The sequence below is a fragment of the Stigmatopora argus genome, chromosome 2, assembly GCF_051989625.1.
Source record: "Stigmatopora argus isolate UIUO_Sarg chromosome 2, RoL_Sarg_1.0, whole genome shotgun sequence".
NCBI classification, from domain to species: Eukaryota; Metazoa; Chordata; class Actinopteri; order Syngnathiformes; family Syngnathidae; genus Stigmatopora; species Stigmatopora argus.
Window position 1 is genome coordinate 19,109,104 of NC_135388.1, and position 21,016 is coordinate 19,130,119.

Here is a 21,016-nt window from a genome sequence, read left to right on the forward strand (position 1 = left end):
AATTAAAACCATATATACCGATCCCTTGTGTCAAAATCAGCATCAAAAAATCTAATCTGCCAATTTATCTTTATTTTTTTAAATATGGGTTATTTGTTTTTAATTGACCCTGATGAATTTGAGTGTTATTACAGAATACAAATAAGACAAACATGAAACGAAAAGAGCCACAATAATTACAAAATATAAGAAGCAAAGAAGTGTGTTCAACACCCTTGTTCTCAAGGGGGGAAAGGATTTTCTGTGGTTTATTTGCAAGCAAAAACTCAGCACACTACTATTGAAATTAAACTAAAACAGCCAAGTTGTCCACCCAGTTTTCTCTCCCTTCACTCAGACGCGCGGTACATTTAGGGAAAGGCCAGAAGAGAATTTGTTTCATTCCTGTTTTTATGTCACACGAACCGGTTGTTTGACTTTGACTGTCAGTGACGTAATGTCTGTGGAACACAACTGCATTTGGTGATGAGCAAGATTTTTTCACATGACTGTTAAACTTTTTGTCCAGATGCAACATTTCTTTATGGTGTGCATCGTCGTCTCCCTCCTTACTCCGTTCTTATGATGTTAACAATAGATATTCCTGCCACGCAGATAAGCGGGAACTATGGTGCTGGGGTTTATTTACAGACAAGACGTGGGCGTCTTAGAGTCAAAATGTCTTGGGTTGAGGACATCGTAACCCAAGATCTCGCCGTAATCTATCAAAGACCAGAGCTATAAGCCTCAAATGTCACCCTTACGTTGTGTCTTCGAATGACAATGCGTCACGTCTTCCTCATGAACTATTTGAGGCTGATGTCATGTCAGTCGCGCAGCTCATTTGCTCTCGACTGGTGTGACTCGAGTTTCCAACGACACGCTTTCAATCAACATTACTCGTTAATTTTTCATGTCTTACCGCCCAAATCCAGTTTGTGTGTTTCATGGCCCTCAGTCCGCACCCACGTTTTTCCTATCCACGTTGTTTGCGTTGTGTCCTCCTCCTTGATTACGTAGCTGTGGGAGTAGAATTGCAAGTTGAGAGGAGATGCACCCCAGAATCATGGAAGTCAAACCACCTGGTGCGGCCTTGCTGCTTATTTAACTTTTTTTTAATACTCGTTGCTATTTGAATTAGTGAAGAGGATACACACATTCTTTTTAAATGCCAACAATGTGGGCTTCTTTTGTGGTCATCATCGTAATTGGTAAGTATATATATGGGCAAGTTTTTGGTGTGTTATTGATCATTTTTTTCATGACTCAGTGACAGGTGTGTTAATGAGTTGAACTCTTAACCCTTGGGTATATTCAGATGTACTGCACACAACCTTATGAGGATGTTTTTACCTTGTCATGCAAGTGTTAAAATAATTAAGACAAACTCTAAAATTTAAATATAGGTTTAACAACAGGGTTAAACAAGCTTTTGGGGATTAAATGCCCTCACAAACCTAACAAAAAAGTGTTCCTGCATACTTTTTTTGGACGCTGGAGTGAGGAACACTCCAGACAAAATGATGGCCAGAAAATAAGAAAATAGTCTAGCAAACTAAACAAGATGAGGAGAAATGCTAAAAGAACAGATGTTGTTGAATCAACTATTACTAAAACTGCATCACCCAATAATTTTTCTTAACTTCCATCAGTTTTTTTTGTACAGTATTTTCTTCACTATAAGTCACAACTAAAAGGCTTCAATTTTCTCAAAAATAGGGTAATTATTTAATAAAAATGAATGTTTCATTTTTTCTACTCGCAGGGATTACAAGTGACGCCAATCAAGAAAGTCTAAAACCCAGAGTTCTCCAACGAAAAATGAGCCAGACCACCACTTTAGAATCAGAAATCCAAAGAGTTTTTGATCAGGTTAATCATTTGTATGGTGACACTAAAACCAGTCGTAGTGGTGACATTTCCCCCACCAATGTGAAAACATCATCTGGTGTTTTGACTGATGTCTACTCTGTATTCCAACCACTCCTAAGAGAAGGCTTTATTGGAGATCTTCCAAAGACTTTAATTTGCATTCTATCTGAGAAGCACGATTGTGGAGAGGATGCAGAGCTCACAAAAACTGTTTCTCAGGAGTTGGTCAAACCACTACTGATGTTAATATCCATGAGATCCCAGACATGCGTGCCCCCAAATGATGGGGATCATAGTAGTTTTGTGAATGCCCACCTCAGGGTTGGAGAATCAGCTGCTTCAATAATGACCAACTTTCAGCAGACCCTTTTAAACATTTTTGAAAGATTGCCTCTATTTGTGACTTTCGTGAATGCACTAGGTAGTGTATTGGATGCAGCTATTTCTTACATCTCCAACATCGTGGCGACATTACTTAAAGTACCAATGGACTATGTCAAAATTGCATTGCAGTTTGGAATAAGAATTCCATCTCTAAATGGCAAAGAGAGCTGTGAGCAAGGTAATGTCTTGCAGTGGGATTTCAGTAATATGTCAACGCTGATATAACTTGATTTTGTTCTCTTATTTTGATTTGTTTTCTATCACTTCAGGAGATCTCAAGCAACTAATAATGTGGTGAGTGATGAGTACTTTTCCCTGAAAATTAAATCCACCAGACACCTGATCTACACAGCCCACTGAAATCCCGTCTACTATTATTATTATTATTTTTAATTTTTATTGTTGTTGTTATCATTATTTATTATTATTATTTTATATTATATTAGAGAATATGAATATGTTGATTTTTTTTTCTTGTTCAGGGGAATGAATCACAATGTAAACTGGTCCTTCACCAATTCATTCATTGATATCATTTTGGAGATACTCATGACTCCAGCGCACTCCATGTGCACATATCCAGGTCCAGAATGCCACAATCCTCCCTCCCTGAAACAAAGTCATGTAGGAGCAGACAGTGATAATGCCCATGACATACTCTTCCGATGTGATCGCAATAATTTGTCCCAGCTCAATGATACACTTTGTGCTGAAGTTCTCTATAGCTCGAGAGAACAAACAACCACATCGGTTCTCGTCTTATGTCAGGCACTCAGCTTGCTCAGTAGTCGGCAGATTGAGCGGGTATGGAGCAATGCGTGCTATGGTATTCAGGCACTGGTGTCCCCACTCCTCCACAAGTCGTCGGACTGCAGTGCTGGAGACACACATAACCCACATGCCGTCCTAACGCCTCACCGAAAAGCCAGAGACGCCCCCAACCTTCAACTGCTAATCTGCAACTACAGCACCTGGTTAGAAAACCCGCCGGCGGATGTCATCCTCGTTTCTCTATGCAGCGACAATGAACGGGAGGAGTTTGTGAGCCATGTGTGTAACAATGCTTCCCTCATGAGAAAGTTGCTTTCGGACCAGTTGAACAGTTGGTTGTATGGTTATTGTGCAAATTCCACAGCAGACCACAACTACCTCGTGAGTGAGTTCTGCGTCTACCAACAGTGGATTGTTCAACCTACAATTGTGATAAAGCCACACCTGCTGGAGTTCTGTAAGAGCCTGGATGGTCCAAGACTTACAAAACTGATCTGTGAACACATTGGTTTCTTTATGTTGTTATTCTCCAACCCAGAAAATTCAAGGTTTATGCCAAACTGCTCAATTACGCCACTTCCTCAACCATTTCCTGCCCCAAATCCCCTTTTGCCGCAATCATGTCACTACGCAGACTGGAAAGATGTAATGGAAATTACGACCGATATTTTGGCACAGTGTATTCGCATTGATCCCACAGATTTTGCAGAGAAGATTTGCACTAACAAAACAATTCTAGACAAACTGTTAGGTAATCAGGACAATGCGTGGCTTAAGGATCACTGCAACACTGCTTTAGTTTTTCCAACTACTGTGGCTCCAGGACCCTTTAGAATCTTGGACTGGTGCAACTACAACTCATGGAAGAATGTCCAGGTAGATGATTCAGTAGTGGGACTGTGCTGGCAGCATGATCAACTTGCTTTTCAAACGAATGTTTGCTGCGAGCCATCTTTGTTTAACCAGCTCTTAGAGAACCCCCAGAACAAATGGCTAACAACCACATGCACAGACAAGGAAAAGGAGGAAATAGAGGTTATACCACAGGTGATATTTGCTCGCTATAATTTGATTTGATTGGTATGACTACAATTTATTTCATCCCATTTTTTATTTTTTAGGTGTGCAAATATTCGGAGTGGACTCAACCCATCATTGTTGACATGACTGAGTTGGCTTTCTGTACTGAAAGGGACGCAGAGAACTTCACATCCAAAGTCTGCTCCAATGAAACAGTCCTGCAGTACCTGATGCTTAATCAAGACAACATTTGGTTAATTAAGTACTGTGCCAATCATACAAATAAAGGTGAAGAGGATGGAGGAGATGGGACAGGATTCATCCCTGCAGAGCATTGCCAGTATTCTACCTGGAGTGTATCCCTTCCAGATGCAGTGCTTTTGACTCTCTGTTGGCAGCATGATCAATTCAACTTTGTCTCAGCCATCTGCTCAAATCCTGCCCTTCTCTACTTGCTGACACATGAGCCATCGAACATGTGGTTGAGCACCATGTGTGCCAGTTATGTTAACCACACGACCACAGCTAACAAAACGTCAGAGGAACTTTGCTTGGCCAAACAAATGGTAAAGTACTTCAACTGGACCTGTCCTCTTGACTTCACCACAGCCTGCCAGCCTGGAGCGAGTCAGGACATGGCCATGTACTTGATTATAAAATGCTGGGCACAGAGTCTGAGGTCCAGGGTGGCACATCTGGTGTCTCCATCTGTTGCTTCAGTGTTGGAACAAGTCGTCAGCACTTCTGTTGTAGTCTTTCTTGCAATGGAGGAGATTCAGAACACTTCACTGCCTGTCACTGAAAACATAAGGATTAGAGTCTTAGACTCTGTGGTCCGGTATATAGAGAGGCAAAACAACTTTGACAACAAGAGGGTCTTGTTGCAGTGTTTTGGGGTAAGTCTGTGACTGTCATCATTTTGCTGTTGAAAATTCAGAGCCTGCATTCCATTTTACTCAAATACGTAAGTTACCTGGAAGCAACTCTACACTAGGAACACTCTCTTAATGCTGCCTGACATCCTGTGAACATTTTTTTATCCATTAATTCATTCATTTTCTGAACCACTTTATCCTCACTAGGGTGGCAGGGGTGCTGGAGCCTATCCCAGCAATCTTAGGGCCGGGGCGGCGGCAAGGGACACCCTTAATCGGTGGCCACCTAATCCCAGGGTACGAGGAGACAGACAGCCGTTCACACTCACACTCATACTTATTTAGAGTCTCCAATCAGCTTACTATGCATATCTATGGAATGTGGGAGGAAACCGGAGTACCCGGAGGAAACCCACACATGTCCGGGGAGAACATGCAAATTCCACACAGGTGGACCGAGCTGGATTTGAACCCAGGAAACAGAGCTGTGAAGTTGACGCGCTAACCACTCGAACTGCCGGGCTGCCCATTTTTTTTTAAATCTTTGAAAATATTGTTAGACCATATTGACAATTGTGCAAATACTCTAAGCATTCGGTCAATTGGGGCTAAGTAATTGTGGCAAAATACCTTGCATTTTAGATTTATTAAGTCTCTACTTTGATTATTGATGTTGCTACACAAAATGTGACACTTTGGTGCAGCTGTGGGTTTCTGTTTTGCAGACTGTGCTAACCAACTTGATGCAGACAGCACGGAATAGAACTACTATTAATGAATCTCTAATTATTAAGGTAGATGGCTGAAAGTAGAATGATGTCTGCTTCTTTTATGTGAATATTTCTCTCAGGTTTTGACACAATTTTTATTTATTCATTCTTTTAATGATCGTTTTAGGAATACTTCAACATACCTTTGGTCAACTTGAAATCAGTGCTTAGTGCTGCTCACATCACAACTGTCCGACTGATTCTCCAATACTATGCAATAAATCAGCACACACTGAAGGTGATTATAATATGAAATATAAACCTACTGTCGGTATTCTTTCCCTACTTTTTACTTGGGGTGTTGGTATTATTTTTACAGGCTGAAGGGTTGTCATGTCGATACTCATGTTATAGTTTTTAGTATGTACATTATCAATTTGAGCTATTCCTCGGTTATTCATGATGACACTTGTTTGGCATGTTCTATAGCTGTGTAGTATATGCATGGGTCCTCAAAGTCCATTTTTTTTGTATGAGTTAGATTGATTAACTAATTGCGAACTTATTGTTGACTGCATTGACTCTGGGTCACAGCAAGAGCGAGGACAGTGCGAATCTGTTGTTGCCAGTAGGTTACAAGTTGTTTTAAGGCCATGATTTATGTCTGTTTAAAAACAGAATGGGACACAAAACTACTAAATAAAACGCAGTGGATCAGAATATACTCCTATAGTGTTACTTCTGACCATATAGCTAAAGAAAATAACGCCCTAGAATACTGCTTCCGTTTTCTGAGGCTTTAGGTTGAATACAGCGCATGGCCCTCTGGTTTCAAGGGTTAGTGGTTGCAATGAAGAGGTGTGTCCGCGGAACTTGTGCAGGTGAAATTAATGGATTGAATTTTAATTGGATAAGACCTGACAAATATATATTGAACACTCAACCTCAAAACTATGAGGCAGACAAGTGAACTACTTGTCTCTATGCTGACGAATTGTACACCCCACCCAGATAATTTATCATCATTTTATTTTTTTTAGCATAGTTGGAAACATTTTTTTAGTGGAGTGTACAATTCGTCATCATAGTTTTGAGGTTGAGTGTTCAAATCTCTTCTTGTATGGTATCCATTTCTATTACAGGATATATGCCTATCAAGTTACCACTCCAGTTGTTGTTCTCCTTGCTGAGACTAACTTTAAAGACCTATTCCCCCATCATTAATTAACCATGGCGGATTAATTAACTGCAGACTTTTTGCCTGTATGATATGAGTTAGCCAGTAGAGGGTTGTGCGAACGTATTGTTGCCTGTAGGTTACGAGTTACTCAGTACAGAGCAGTCTTCAGCCTATAAAAGCACACTCGTGGTTGTTTTTGCATACAATGATAATGTAATTATCCTTGTTCTATTGGCTCACACCTGGTGTTGGTTGTGTTGTTCTAGCTGACAGATGAGTACCTGTCCACCCTGACATCTGTGCTGTTCCAGAGCCATCTGGCAAAAGATACAAGTTTCTTTTCAGAGCTTGCGCCCCTGTTCAAAGCGGCAAGCCCTGTTGACATCCATAAGTTGCCTTCCCTACAAAACAACCTCCAAGTGTACGAGACGGCAGGTTTATTTAATATTAAGATGCACAGTGAAACACTGTTTTTCAGAACATTTAAGATCTAATACTACTATTCCAATTCAATCAAAACAGAGCAAGGAACAAGACATACAACTTTTCAGATCAGCATAAAATTTTGGAGCAGGCATATGTGAACTTACTGGCAAAAAAAATACTATACTGAGAAGATTACATCTGGAAGCAGTGTAACCAGGGGGAAAAGCAATGACAGGAAGCTAACAGACAATTTGGAATTATTTAATAAGTATTGATGGACAAAATATAATATATGATTCAGATATTTCTTAGGCCAGCAGAGAAGGCCTTGAAGGCCCTGACGGGCCGCCACTACCAATTACCATACGTGAACTCCCATCTCTGAACCTCTCTGCCAATTATCTTAAAGACTGCCTGTTGGATGAACAACATTGTAATCACAATGTTACCTAGAACTGTGCTACTTGTGTAATCTTAAACTACAATGCCTGCTCACATATATTCGCTTAATATAATTGCATGTGTGAAGAATTTAAATGGAGGAACTAAAACTGTCTTTTGTATAACTGTTTAATGTTCGATAAATTGCACATTTTATATTTCAGGAAAGAAACTATAAACAACAACTTGGGCCATTTATCTATGGATCAGCAGAGAGCCTTTGGATTATGGTACAGCAAAATTTTGCCCCCCTCCAAAATCACTGATGCTCGTCAGTCCTTCATCAGAGACACTGGAAATGTGATCACTTACCTGCCCTTCCACAACTTCCAACTCCTCTCACCGGCTCAGGTAACAGTCCTTTGATCAGTGATACTATATTGGGTAATATGATGCTGTCACTTCGATTTGTTTATGGCCGCATGAGAGCGACCTTTCACAAGCGTGCCAACCCTTGTTTTCCCCATGATTGAGCTGGCATCTTATTGTGTAAGACACGGAATATATTTCATTCATTCATTGTCCGTCCGTACAGCTCCCCCTCACAAGGGTTGCATAGGGTGCCTATCCCAGCCACCTGTGGGTAGTATGACACTGAATTGGTTGCTATCCAATCGCAGGGCACACTGAGACGAACAAACATTAAAACATTCAACAACAACAAACAGTCTCACTTGGGGACAACATACTGTTCAATCAGCCTACCAAAATAGGTTTGGGGATTTGGATTGGATTGGATTGGATTGGATAACTTTATTCATCCAGTATTCGGGAAATTTCATTGTGGCAGTAGCAACAGGGTGATTAGACAGAACAACAAAGCAAGCACAAAGTACAAAGCAAATCAAAGTAAATTGGATCATTGAGAATCACCAAATCAAATCATTAAGACAGAAAAGCAGTAAAAACACAATACGAGCAAGAGTGGACGGAGCTACCGCCGCCGGCTGCCACTTGAACGGCGCCATCTTGGTTGCGGTCGCTAAAACAGATACAGACTCAAAAAGACGTTGTAGAGTTGGACAAAAACTGGAACCACACACAGGAAGTCTTCCACAAGATGGGGAACTTCTGCAGGCTGGGGCCGAGGTAGAGAATATGCAGAGTCACTCTTCCAAGCTTATCCACACAGTTCCTCAGTAGTCTGGAGCTGAAGAAAACAGCAGCAGAGCAGAACTCCTCGACTCCGCTCCCGGCATGGTAAGCGCCGACAGCTCTTCCATCTTATCCCGTGATGGAATGGTTGGTCAGAAGAGTTGCTTCTTCTCCCGGCACTTTCGTCCAGCTCCAATTACCAGCGGTAATTGAGGTGTTGCTCCTTCTGCTGGATATTGTAACAGCTCGTCCCATGTGTATGACACCGTAGGCATGGCTGAATGGTTCCAAAAAAGAAGTAGCAGAAAGAAGCCAGGCTAACAGAACAAAGAAAGTTGTAAAAACATTAAAGTAAAAAGTATAAAGTACAAAGTAAAGTAAAAAAGAATGTATTAAGTAATATTAAAATGTAATTTAAAAAAAAGATAGAAGGGCTGTAAAAGACGAAAAACAAATAAGAGTGGACAGAGCTACTGCCACTGGCTTACGCGTGACGGGAATGAAATCGTAGTACCCATGGAGGCACGGGGAGAACATGGAAACCTTGAACCTTGATTTCAGAACTGTGAGGTGGACATGCTACCCATTCTTCCACTGTTTCACCTGGAATATATTTCAAATTTGAATAATTGTAATTTCAGGTTACCTGTACTAACCACAGGGTCCAAACACAATACAAACACACGTTCATTAAATAAAGATTCAGTTTTCAGTTTTACCCTATGACAATTATTTTTTCATTATTGTTAATTTGTTTTGTTGGTCTGGTTAGTAGGATACAGACATACCGTAAACGGTAAACCAAGCTAAACATTCTTAAAGGTTTTGAGTGGGCACGGGCTAATGTTGATTTTAAATCACCCTGATTACCATAACAAAAAATATCTACATTGTTTTCATGAAAAAAATATATGAAACATTGTGACAAAATGATGCACTGTGATAGGTACACAATTTATGAAACCATAGAAAAGGCTTGTTCTCTGTTGAGAGCCAATACAGTTTCTAATGATTATTTTATTATTTTTGTCCAAAGCTTTTAGATGGCCTGGATGTGTTGCAAAGAAACAACCTGACTTTATTGAAGCAAGAATTCGTGGCACAGAGTATCATTGGCACCTACAAAAACCTGACTGCTCAAGACTTCATCAGGTCAGGCAATCCTGCAGATAATAATCAAACGCTTTCTGAGAAACAATAACTTCTAAACATTGCTTTTGTGTGAATCTTAACATTCAAATATTGCATTTGATATAACTGTAAGTTCAGCATATTCGGGTAAAATATACATGTCAACACGACAGCTTCATCCAACCCCCATCAATTAAGAGCGTGCAATGTTTCTATCAGTTTATATTGGAAACACATTAATTCGTTTTTCATGTTTCTGGTGTAAAACTATAATTGGAAGTGCTAATAAATTTATCACATCTCAATACAAGGGATGCAACATTAAAATTGCCATTGTGAGATAAAAAAAAAATGATAAAGCGTTTGCTTTAGTTGTCATCAATTTGTATAAGTGTGCCCAATGTTCTGTTATTGAGAGTTTGTGACATACTGTGGTGAGGGAGCTTGTTTGTTTATTCCAATCTTAGATTATCCAAAAAAATCTCATTTGGGCTCCTGACTTTCTGTGATTTTAGACTAGGGAGCCTCTCATGTCTGACAGAGCCAAGTGACCTTCTGGCATACAAAGGCAGTGAAGCTTTCAGTGTAATCTGGGATGTCATCATTAACTGCACCCACAATGGACTCAATCTACCCAGTCAACTGGTAAGAAAAAGCTATGTGTGTTTTGCTTTCAGTTTCATATTTAAAAATGCCATTGAGTTAACCTCCATTAGTATTTGTTAAGGGTTTTTATACACTTTCCAATGATTTTGATTTTTTTTTTTACTTGCCTCCTTCCAGACCTCCAGTCTGTTACTGAACAGCACTGAGTTAAAGATTCCATCTTCACTCAGTCCAGATAGACTGGCAGACATGGCCCCACTTCTTCCCTCCCTGGGTATTACTCTCCTGCTGGGTCTCTCCTCCTCGCAGCTTCTTGCTACTCTCCCTGCCCTAAAAGACGTGTCTTTTAGCCATGCACAGGTAAAGGAGTGTACACAATGTATAGATTTCACAGGACTTCAAAAGTGGCTATACTGTAAAATGTTCAGTATTGCAAGGTGTTGCACTTATATATAGCCAAATGCTATTCAGTGTTTTTCATGTTTCTTATGTTTTTCCCCCAGTTTAATGTTTATCATCATAAAAATTGCAAATAGAAAGATTGTTTTTCATATGCTTGGCAGGCCTCCATAATTGTTGATAAGCTGTCATCTGTTACTCCAGTAAGTTTTGAATATTTTTTACAAAACGAATAACAGTAGTTTGTTTAGTAGTGGTTTTGTTTCTCCTGACCTTCATGCCGTCTTCACCCCATCCAGCTGAGTGCTCCAGGTCGCCTGAAGGAGCTAGGCTTTATCACTATAGGAGTAAAGACGGAGACGTTATCATTGATGCCATCTGATAGGCTACTGTCATCCCTACCTGATATGGCGCAACACTCAATGGGCCTCCTTCCACCACAAGCAAATGCCATTGCCACCAAACTATGGGTACAGCTAATGCATATTAAAAAAACAACAAACATATAGTACTCATGCCACACTTAAGTGATTTGATGGAAATTGCTGTGTACAATTTCATAAGAGAGAGTTACAAGAATTAAATTATTTTTAGTAAGTTTTTTTAAAATATTCATAATGACAAGGAATGTTAAAAATTCACATGACTAAGTTGTTTTTTTAATTAATTATGACAAGTAATGTATTTTACTTTTAATTCCAACCAGGGCTTTCCAAAGGTGATTTACTGGTTGGATGAAGTCAAGCCACTGCTCTGTTGCACTCCACTTCTTAGTATCTTACCCAGAGCTCACCTACTAATGGACAACATCTCCAATGCAGCAACAAAACCGTGGAACGCACAGCAGGTTTCACCTGGTTCATTTTCTTTCAGAATTGCTAGACTCAAATGTAGCCTTACTGGATTTGTCAAAATGACATTGTGTGAGGCTCCAGTAGTTACTAAATTATTAAACTGCAAAGAGGTGATAACCCGTCACTGCCTCTGTAAATAGACCTGTTTGTAAATGTCTTTATCAGATTTCTATTGTCTCCAGCACAATGAATGACGATGGCAACCTTCTGCAAGCTGTATAAATCTGCATCCCATAGTTCTATAACAACAAACTATTTCTCATATTGTACCCTAGGCTAAAGCACTATTAAAAGCAGTGGTGAATGCAAGATCAAGCACCTTTAATGTCCTGTAAGTACGTTATATAAATATAATCCAATACATATTGTGGGGCGGCCTGTGCAGTGAGTGATTAGGGTGGCACCCTCACAGTTCAGGGGTCCTGAGTTTGATCCTCCTGTGTAGAGTTTGCATGTTCTCTCTGGGCTTGCGTGGGTTTTTCCCAGGTACTCCGGTTTACTCCCACATTCCAAAAACATGCATGTTAGGCTGGTTGAACACTCTAAATTGACCCTAGGCATGAGTGTGAGGGTGAATGGTTGTCCGTTTCCTCGTCCCCTGTGATTGGCTGGCCACCAATTCAGGGTATCCCCCGCCTCATGCCCGAAGTCAGCTGGGATAGGCTCCAGTGACCCTTGTGAGGATAAGTGGTTCAGAAAAAGAATGAATGAATACATATTTTATATAACATTTGTTCTAGTCTGCATTGTCTGAACTAGACTAGAATTGCTAATTTCCATGATTTGATAACCAGTGAGTATTCATAGATTCACAGAATATATTGCTGTGTCTTTTACCTTAACATCATCAGGAATCTCGGCATGCTGGCACAAGGTTTGAGCTGTGATGTCTTGCAGCAGCACATCAAGACTGATAGCTCACCTGAAGCAATTAGGAAAATCTTGGCGCTCTTTAGGCAGCAGCCAAATCCTCTGCACTCCTCTCTGGTAAAACGTGTTGACAAGAAAATGGGCTGAATTGTTCAGTTACGTGAAAGACAACACAATTTATGACCACTCGTTTCTGAACGCAGAAAAAGTGCATAATCCAGGAGCTCTATCAATTTGAATTCTTCTCCGAACTACTTGAAGATTTAGGAGTGGAGATCGCTCTTTCTATGCCGTAAGTGTGAACCTGATACAATATTAAAAATCCCTCAAATATTGCGGTTAATGTCGAACAGACATGGCCGCGATAATCGAAAAACATACGGTCACCCCTATTATAACTACCTTCGGCGGTTCAACTCGACTGCGCCATACCAGTCTGCACTCTACCAGTTTCTCGCCCTGCTTCTGGGAGATACATAGTTTGGCATCTTACTATATTCCAAGTATATTGATATTGGGTTCCTTGAAGACTCTTAATGGTCTGTAGGTTTAATTTGAGTGGGAATGGTCGTTTGTTTTTGTGTGTGCCATGTAATTGGATGGCGAACAGACCAATATGTACTCAGCCTTTCAAACAAAAGTTATATGGATTCACTGATGGTTCATGATAAGTCAAAAGAACTACATCATCCAAGGCAATTCAGGGTTTTTTTTCTGTGCAGGGTGAGCACCATTAAAAAGTTCCCTTTTCATATGATGGACACGTTGCGTAAAATGATCATTAAGGACCCTGTTCCCTTTTTCATGATGTCTAAAACAGAACAGCTTCTGCTTGTGGACAAGATGATGCAGAGACTGGTCAGAAGTTTCCGATGCAAATTTTCTCAAAGTAGTGGGTACTCGAATACCTATGAGATGTTGATGTGTTTGTTTTATACCGTGCTACAGGGCATGTACACTGGAGTGTACAGTGAGGATGAGTTCCGATCTCTGGGAATTATGGCCACGTTTGTTGCTGATGAGATTCTGGTCCAGCTGGACCGTACATTTTTCATGGACAATCTGGATTTTCTCCAGACCCTCTGCTACAGCAGCAGCAAGATTGACATTATAGCTCATATGCTCCTGGAACAGGCTGTCTTTGGGTATATATAATAATGTAAAATTTCAAGATCTGAAAGAATTAACTGTTAACAGAGTAGCTGTTGTGTATTTTTTTCTCACAGCTCTGCGATTCAGGACTGGAACCAAACTACAATCAGTCAGATAAATCGTTTTTTATTTTTCCTCCCCCAAGACCGATTGCAAGAGATTTCCTTGGTGAGTTCTGTGCTGTAAATGTGCCGGGAATTAGAATGTTACAAATATATGCAAAATAGTGTCATTTTCTGTCATCTGTAAAGTTGTCCTTCAAAGTTAAATGCATTTGTATAAAAGCTAAAAAAAAGATGTGTCAAGTACAAAATCCACAGTGGGGAGTTTAGATTGTTACCCGATATGACCCATTAGGCCAAGAGCAACTGTAATAACATCCTTAGCGCCCAGAAGGTGTCAGGATCAGGTGCTATCTCGTGTAAACCATTGGTGTGTCACCATGTTGATATTTTTCCCAACAGGGTTTGATGACTGTTGGCCGTATTGAGAAGCTGTTTATGAGCCAGCGCCAGTGGGAACAAGGAATTGTGGGTTTACATTGCTTAGATGAGACTGAGAAATTGTGGTTTGCTGAAAAGCAGCAGTTTCTTCTTCAGTTCTTTTTAGGGTTTCTGAAGATAAATCTTCTCTCACGTAAGGATCTGTTTGTCACCCTGACTTGTCTTATTGGATCCAAAGTTGCACTTATTTAAATGTAGCTAATCTTTATTCTATTTATGATGTACTTTACATCGCCCATTTAAATGATTATGGTATTTTCTATTCACTGACCAGCGACTCCTATGGTTCCTACTTGTGAGATTCTGCATACAACAGGTCCATTTGCTTGGACCTCCGACAGCTTGACAAGCATGTCACCATCAGCCTTCAGAAACTGTCTGGAGCTGATTGGTCAGGATCCCCGTCTTGCATCTTACCAACGCAGTCAAGTCTTTGAAAGAGTTAAAGAAGTAAGGTTTACTCATCATCTGAACTCAATTATTTGCTAACATGGGTACTCGGTCTTTTGGTCGCCCGGAAGGTTATTGATAATTACCATTTAAATCGTTGCTCAAATTCCCTAAATACAAACTGCTAATTATTATTTTGTCATACTTAATGCCCTATTAATTATTAGGCTAGAGAAAAGCTCAAAATTTCCCGTAGTTTTATTGTGTTTTGTTGGAGAACTTGTTAAGACCCTGACTGACGTCCCTTCCTAAGGGGACAACTCATGTACATACAAACTCTTATACAGTCACACGTCCGCTCAGTGAAACTGCTCAGGGCCATTGTTGGCTTTTATTGATGCGTAGACCGTGTTGTTTTACTTTGTTTTGTCGCTGGTCTTTTGGTCGCCCGTTGTTTGGGTCCGGGCAACCAAAAGACCGGCGACCAAAAGACCGGCGACCAAAAGACCGGCGACCAAAAGACCGGCGACTAAAAGACGGCGACCAAAAGACCGGCGACCAAAAGACCGGCGACCAAACGACCGCACACGGCTAACATGACACCAACGTTCTGCGTAACGTTATTTCTGTTTGTCAATTATGGTGTAATGAAGATGTTCGGCCCAGTTTCTACCTTCTCCCAGTCTGTCATCAGTCAGATGGGCCAACTGGCACTGGAAATGTCACCAGAGGAGATCAGCAGGCTGCGGCTAACTGAGAGCAGTAGCATTGCGGCTATGGGTGACATCAGTGAGTGGAGTAAAAAACAGGTAACTGCTAGGGCACGTCCTACTCACTGCACGTAGGTAGGTTGTTAGATGCATATGCATCAAACACATTTCAATATTAGTTGAAGACATCATTGATAAACACAAAATGCAGTTTTTGAAATGTTAAAACATTGCTAAACTGTTGTTTATTGTATGCAAGTTCAATTTTCTCGCCACGGAAAGGCTTGATATTGTCACATTTAGTATTTTCAATATAACCTTCCTGATAGTAAAAAACCTTCCAAGAATCTTGATAACTGCTGCCTGCTTGTTTTTTTAATATTTTTGGGGGATGGTCAGGCACAGATAAAAAATAAAATAATATGAAAAATGAATAGGAAAAAAGAATTAATTAAAAAAACATCAAAATAAATTAATCAGAAAAATGTAAAAAAATAAAAATAAAATTTCAAAAGCAACCCTGAAAATATATCACTACTGAGAAAAACAAGTTTAAAAACAATAATTTAAAAAAACAACCATCAAAATAAATTTGTAATCAGACAAATAGAGTTGGGGGGAAAAAACAAAAATAAATCAATTTGAAAAACATTCACTATTTTTAAAGTGAATGCAATACGCTTCCATATACAGGTTACCAAAAGCTATGAGAAAAATAATGACTCCCAAATGATCAAGAGTTGTGAGACAATTGTCAAACTCCCATTTATTCCATTAAATGCATACATTTGTATTTTAAAGTGTTAGGTGACAACTCTTGCTTTATTCCTAGCTATCTGCACTGTTCACATCAATAATGAACTCCACGAAGATGAACCCGAGCCAACTTGACTCTAGCACACTGGTTGCAATTGGATACATTGTGTGTGGAGCAAAAGCAACAGAAATGAGCTCCTTCAATGCTGTTGAGTTTAGGTGAGCTATATACATATTTTTACTTGTCAAGCAAACTTTCATGAATAAGTGCCTGGCCTTAAAGGGCTCCTTTTATGTTTTGTTCCCCGCATTTTTCATTTTTTTTGAATCAATGATGTCCTATTATCATATCAAGAGTTTCAGTTGTGAATGACCAAAATATGTATTTAAAAAAATAACTACTATTCTAGTTTGCCTCTCCCTCTGCAAAAAAAACACAACAATATTTATTAATATTTGCCTGCTGCTTCATATTCAAATGTGTCAAAATGTTTTTCTCTGATTGACTGTTGGTGAGCTCTCTGCGGGAAAAAAACTCTTTTACTAAATATTTGACCTATATTTAAATTCTATCTCACGGAAAGACCCTTTTACTGTCTCTCTCTCTGGTGGTTACAGCAAGGCAGTGCTGTGGCTGGGTCAGCTCAAGCTGTCATGCTCAGAAGAACAGATGTCAGCACTTGTGCGTCTTCTGACCCACAGTCTGGCGTTTGGACCAATCAGTTCATGGGGAATGGAGGTCTTCATCGAGATTGGAATTTTGGCAGGTACAGCACATTCACATTTGACGCAAAATCCTTCTGTCTTTTATTAACACGTTTTGTCATTAGAATAAACCGAAATTCTACATTTTATTAAAAGAGTCAATTATTTATTCATTCATTTTCCGTACCGCTTATCCTCACAAGGTCACGCAAGGCAAAATTTGATTATGACATCATTAAATAATGTTCACTCGAATATGTGTGAGGTAGATCCTAGCCCAACCAAATTTAGTTTAGTGAGGCATGCACAGTTACAGCTCTTATATAATTGTGTGTGCACGTGCATATGTAAAAAGTGGAAGTGTGTGTGTGTGTGTAGGTGTGTGTGTGTGTGGGTGTGTATAGGTGTGTGTATGTGTGTGTGTGTGTGTGTATAGGTGTGTGTGTGTGTGTGTGTAGGTGTGTGTGTGTGTGTGTAGGTGTGTGTGTGTAGGTGTGTGTGTAGGTGTATGTGTGTAGGTGTGTGTGTGTAGGTGTGTGTGTGTGTAGGTGTGTGTGTAGGTGTGTGTGTAGGTTTGTGTGTAGGTGTGTGTGTGTAGGTGTGTGTGTGTGTAGGTGTGAGTGTGTAGGTGTGTGTGTCTAGGTGTGTGTGTGTGTGTGTAGGTGTGTGTATAACTGTTTAGTAAATTTACAACCAAAACCAAATTATAGTTTATGGTTGTTTTGGCTGTTTTGGCATAAACCCAACCTATATGAGCAAAAAAAATAAGAAGCGTAAAACTGTTTTTTAATAAAGTTTCTTATTTTCATTAGAAGTTGTAACTTGAAAAACAATCAAATATTTTAAATCATAATATTTACTGCATTGACCTTTAAATAACTATGGTCTACAAAGATGAATACTAGTTAGAATTAGATATAGATATTAGATGTGTACTTTAGGGTCTTTACAATGAGTGGAAAGCATATCTGTTTTGTAATTAAGACATTATTCACCAATGTTGAAAATAATTTCACAACACATCCCATACTTTTCCTACCTTAGAATCAGATCTATGCATTGCATTTGTAAACTCAAGAACATTCCATACATATTCAATTCAATCCTCACCCTCTGTACATTAACTACAATTTACAGCCGGTTTCTCAGATTGGGTCTTGTCATCCTTGGTGCAAGAACAAATACAAGGAATCACACCAATAGCTATTTCCCTTATCTCACCTGATAAACTTGCTGTAAGTTGAAATATTTTTACAAAATTACTTCATTGACTTAAAGGATTGAATCTGTTTTACTATTGCATTCAGCTAATCTTCTGCTTTCTTATTTTACTGTTCTTTCACGTGAAGGTTGTGTTTGATCAGCGGAAGATTAGCATGTTTTCTTACGAGCAGGCTGCTGCAGTAACAGAAGAGCAAATTTCAGCTTTGTCGGAGGTTCAGAGGACGGCTCTCTTTATGGTGTTATCGCCCTGGGAGGACAGGCATGTCGACTTTAGAGGTAAAGACACACCCATCATTATTTGTCTATGTTCTACTTTAGAGATCGACAGAATATCGTTTGGGGAAGATTATTGGCGCCGATATTTGGCAATTTGGTGTACCAATATCGACTTCCTTTAATCCAAGCGGCCGATATGAAGACACTGATTTAAGATGGGTTATTTCGGCTCAGATGCAGCCATGGTTCTCTTCTCTCTCCTGCCAGCTGTATCATGCTCAATACAGTTACACCTACCATGAACCACCTGTCACAGCTGCTCATTAATGAACTTTTATCTTGAACACATCAAGAGTCTTGTCACGACTATGCTTGAATTCGGCGACCCTCCCTCCGAATTCCGTGCTGAGTGAGCAACAGTAAACATTTTCTGGAAGTATATGAAATAGCCCATTGTCACACATGTTTAAATAGTACTAATATTTTAGCCACTCCAGTCCAAGTTTCTCAGATTACCTTGCTTACTTGTTACAAGGTTTTGTCTTTTTCTTTAAGCTGCAGGTTTCAAATGGGAGTGAAAAAATTATAATTAAAAATAGTAAAATAACGCAAAAATAATTTCATCATGACAAGACGTTTGAGAGTTACATATATGATCACAATTATTTGAATGTGCTTTTAGGGAGGTCAGAGGGAGATGTTCTGAGTCCCAATTGCTTGTACCTGATCCTAAGCCTGCTGATGATGCTGATTGTCCAGGCTGGTCTGGCTTCATAACATTCCGAACCCTCCTGGTTAAGGACTCGGGCATGTAGTCACCTATATAGCTAACGATATCTCTTCTCTCAGTATAATATCATACACTATTGATAAGTACTTTTTAATGGTGTTTTTATACTTAGTGGTGTTACACAACCACAGATGTCCCACCAATGTTTAACTAGCCTGTTCATTTCCCATGTATGTCTGACTTTGATACGAAGGCCAAACACAAATTGTCAACGTATGCCTAGATCTTTTCTACTTAAATAGGTGGAAATGTCCAGGGTACATTTTTAAAATACCACACACACATTCTAACCCTGTGTTGTTGTGTTTTTTTTCTTTTTTTTTAAATAAAAATTTGATGAACTATAATAAGTAGTCTAACTAGAACTTATAGAAGAATACTGACTCTAATTTGATATCCATGGATGTAAGAGTTGGCCTTCTCTGAACTGTTGATAGAAAATACTATGTATATTTGTTAGTTAGTTTGCTCAAGTCCTGTAAACTTTTTTTCTTAATTTCTTTTCAGTTTCATCATTAAGGGTGTGTGCATGTGTTTTTGTGTGAGTGAGCGGTTGTTCTCTGAAAGCAGACTTTGTATATGTGTACTACCAAAATAAGACATGCAACAATATTTTCCTTACAATACAAATGCGCATATATAAAGTCTCTGATATATTATGGACTAAACCAGTTATTGACTCATTCAGTCTATGTTGTTACAGTTTATGCAATTTTAAGTTTAAATTCAGTCCATTTTCAATTATGTTTATTCCTAATTGCTTAAATGTAAGGCTGCTACTTTTTGTGTATTCATTCTGTTTCCTCCCGTACTAAAATGTCTTACAAATATCTTCTCATGTATGATTGTTTAATGCTGATTATTTAAAGTGTTCCACATTGCATTATATAATAATCACTGAAGTTGTCACTGTACCTTTTCAAATGTTATAAATATTTATAACAATACTACTTTATAACTACTACTGATATAACACTAGTAAGTTTGAAGAAGTCCATCAACATTGGTACTTGTAAGATTTGTCTATGTATTTGGAAATTGAGTATATGTTCATAATTAATGTATACTAAGGAGATAAAAGTTGTGAGGCAAGTATTAAGTAGTTTCACTTATTCCACTTTGAAACATATTTCATGTAAAAAAGAACCACCTCTAAAATTTATTAAAAAGATGATCAAAAAATATTTAAAATAAATTACTAAAAGTGAACTACAATTGACTGGTGTACTGTCGTTTTGTCCGCGTTTGGCCCGACATTAGCTAGGATAGGCTCCAGCACCCCGTGATCCTGACAAGGATAAGCAGTGTTGAAAATGAATGAATAAAATTAAATACCTGTTAATTCGATTCTCTAGTTATATCTGCTGTCTCTAAATTGGAAGTCTAGAGAGCAGTAAATCAGTAAGCAAATTAAAAGTAGTAGGCTGCGTCATATAAATAGCAAAATGATTTCATCAACCCTTTATGGGAAAGTACTATCGTGCTCAAATACTACAGCTAAAAAAGTACAAATTAATCAACTTTAGAATATTCCTCGTGACTTTAAGCGATACTGTATTTTTATTTACACTAAAAAGACCAAATAAATATTGGTCTTTTGATATATCATAGAAGAAGATCAAAGGACAACTTGTTCAAAGATGCTTTATTTTATTTGAACAATCACAAACATACAATGCAAAACAAAAATAAGGTGCGTCACAATCCAAGAAATATTCACAAGAAATTTTTAAAATAAAGGAGACGCTGTAATACACATTACAGGAAAAAGTGGCGGGTCACATAAGGCACTTCAAATATATTAAGAAAAATAAATAAAAGTAAGGAAGCACGATGGCTTGTGGCCCAAAATATGTAGGACGAATGTCTATTTTGTCTGTTTTGGGATAATATGAAACAGTCACCTGGTTTCGTTTTCGCGAAAAGAGGACAGGGAAGCAGCGACGGCAATTCAAGT

General features: G+C 39.0%; 1 protein-coding gene across 1 annotated transcript; it reads left to right on the plus strand.

Annotated features, from left to right (window-relative positions):
- The first annotated feature begins 1,800 nt into the window (after positions 1-1,800).
- On the plus strand, positions 1,801-20,215 carry strc1 (stereocilin 1). Its single transcript, XM_077586397.1, has 28 exons — positions 1,801-2,413; positions 2,505-2,529; positions 2,718-4,053; positions 4,128-4,922; positions 5,627-5,695; positions 5,799-5,909; positions 7,058-7,212; positions 7,823-8,009; positions 9,790-9,905; positions 10,400-10,529; positions 10,668-10,850; positions 11,054-11,092; positions 11,189-11,359; positions 11,596-11,736; positions 12,019-12,074; positions 12,595-12,730; positions 12,817-12,905; positions 13,336-13,471; positions 13,562-13,758; positions 13,840-13,933; positions 14,230-14,401; positions 14,543-14,718; positions 15,312-15,467; positions 16,201-16,343; positions 16,743-16,891; positions 17,967-18,064; positions 18,179-18,329; positions 18,952-20,215. Exons 1-28 carry the CDS (start codon positions 1,801-1,803, stop codon positions 19,044-19,046), a joined length of 5,919 nt encoding a protein of 1,972 aa, XP_077442523.1. The 3' UTR covers positions 19,047-20,215.
- Positions 20,216-21,016: the final 801 nt, after the last annotated feature.

What these genes read in the sequence shown, in the direction of transcription:
- strc1 (XM_077586397.1), top strand. Translation starts at nt 1,801, where the DNA reads ATGAGCCAGACCACCACTTTAGAATCAGAAATCCAAAGAGTTTTTGAT. An exon ending in CTCAAGCAACTAATAATGTG is followed by an intron (nt 2,530 to 2,717) that starts GTGAGTGATGAG and finishes TTTCTTGTTCAG; the next exon opens with GGGAATGAATCACAATGTAA. An exon ending in AACCGTGGAACGCACAGCAG is followed by an intron (nt 11,737 to 12,018) that starts GTTTCACCTGGT and finishes ATTGTACCCTAG; the next exon opens with GCTAAAGCACTATTAAAAGC.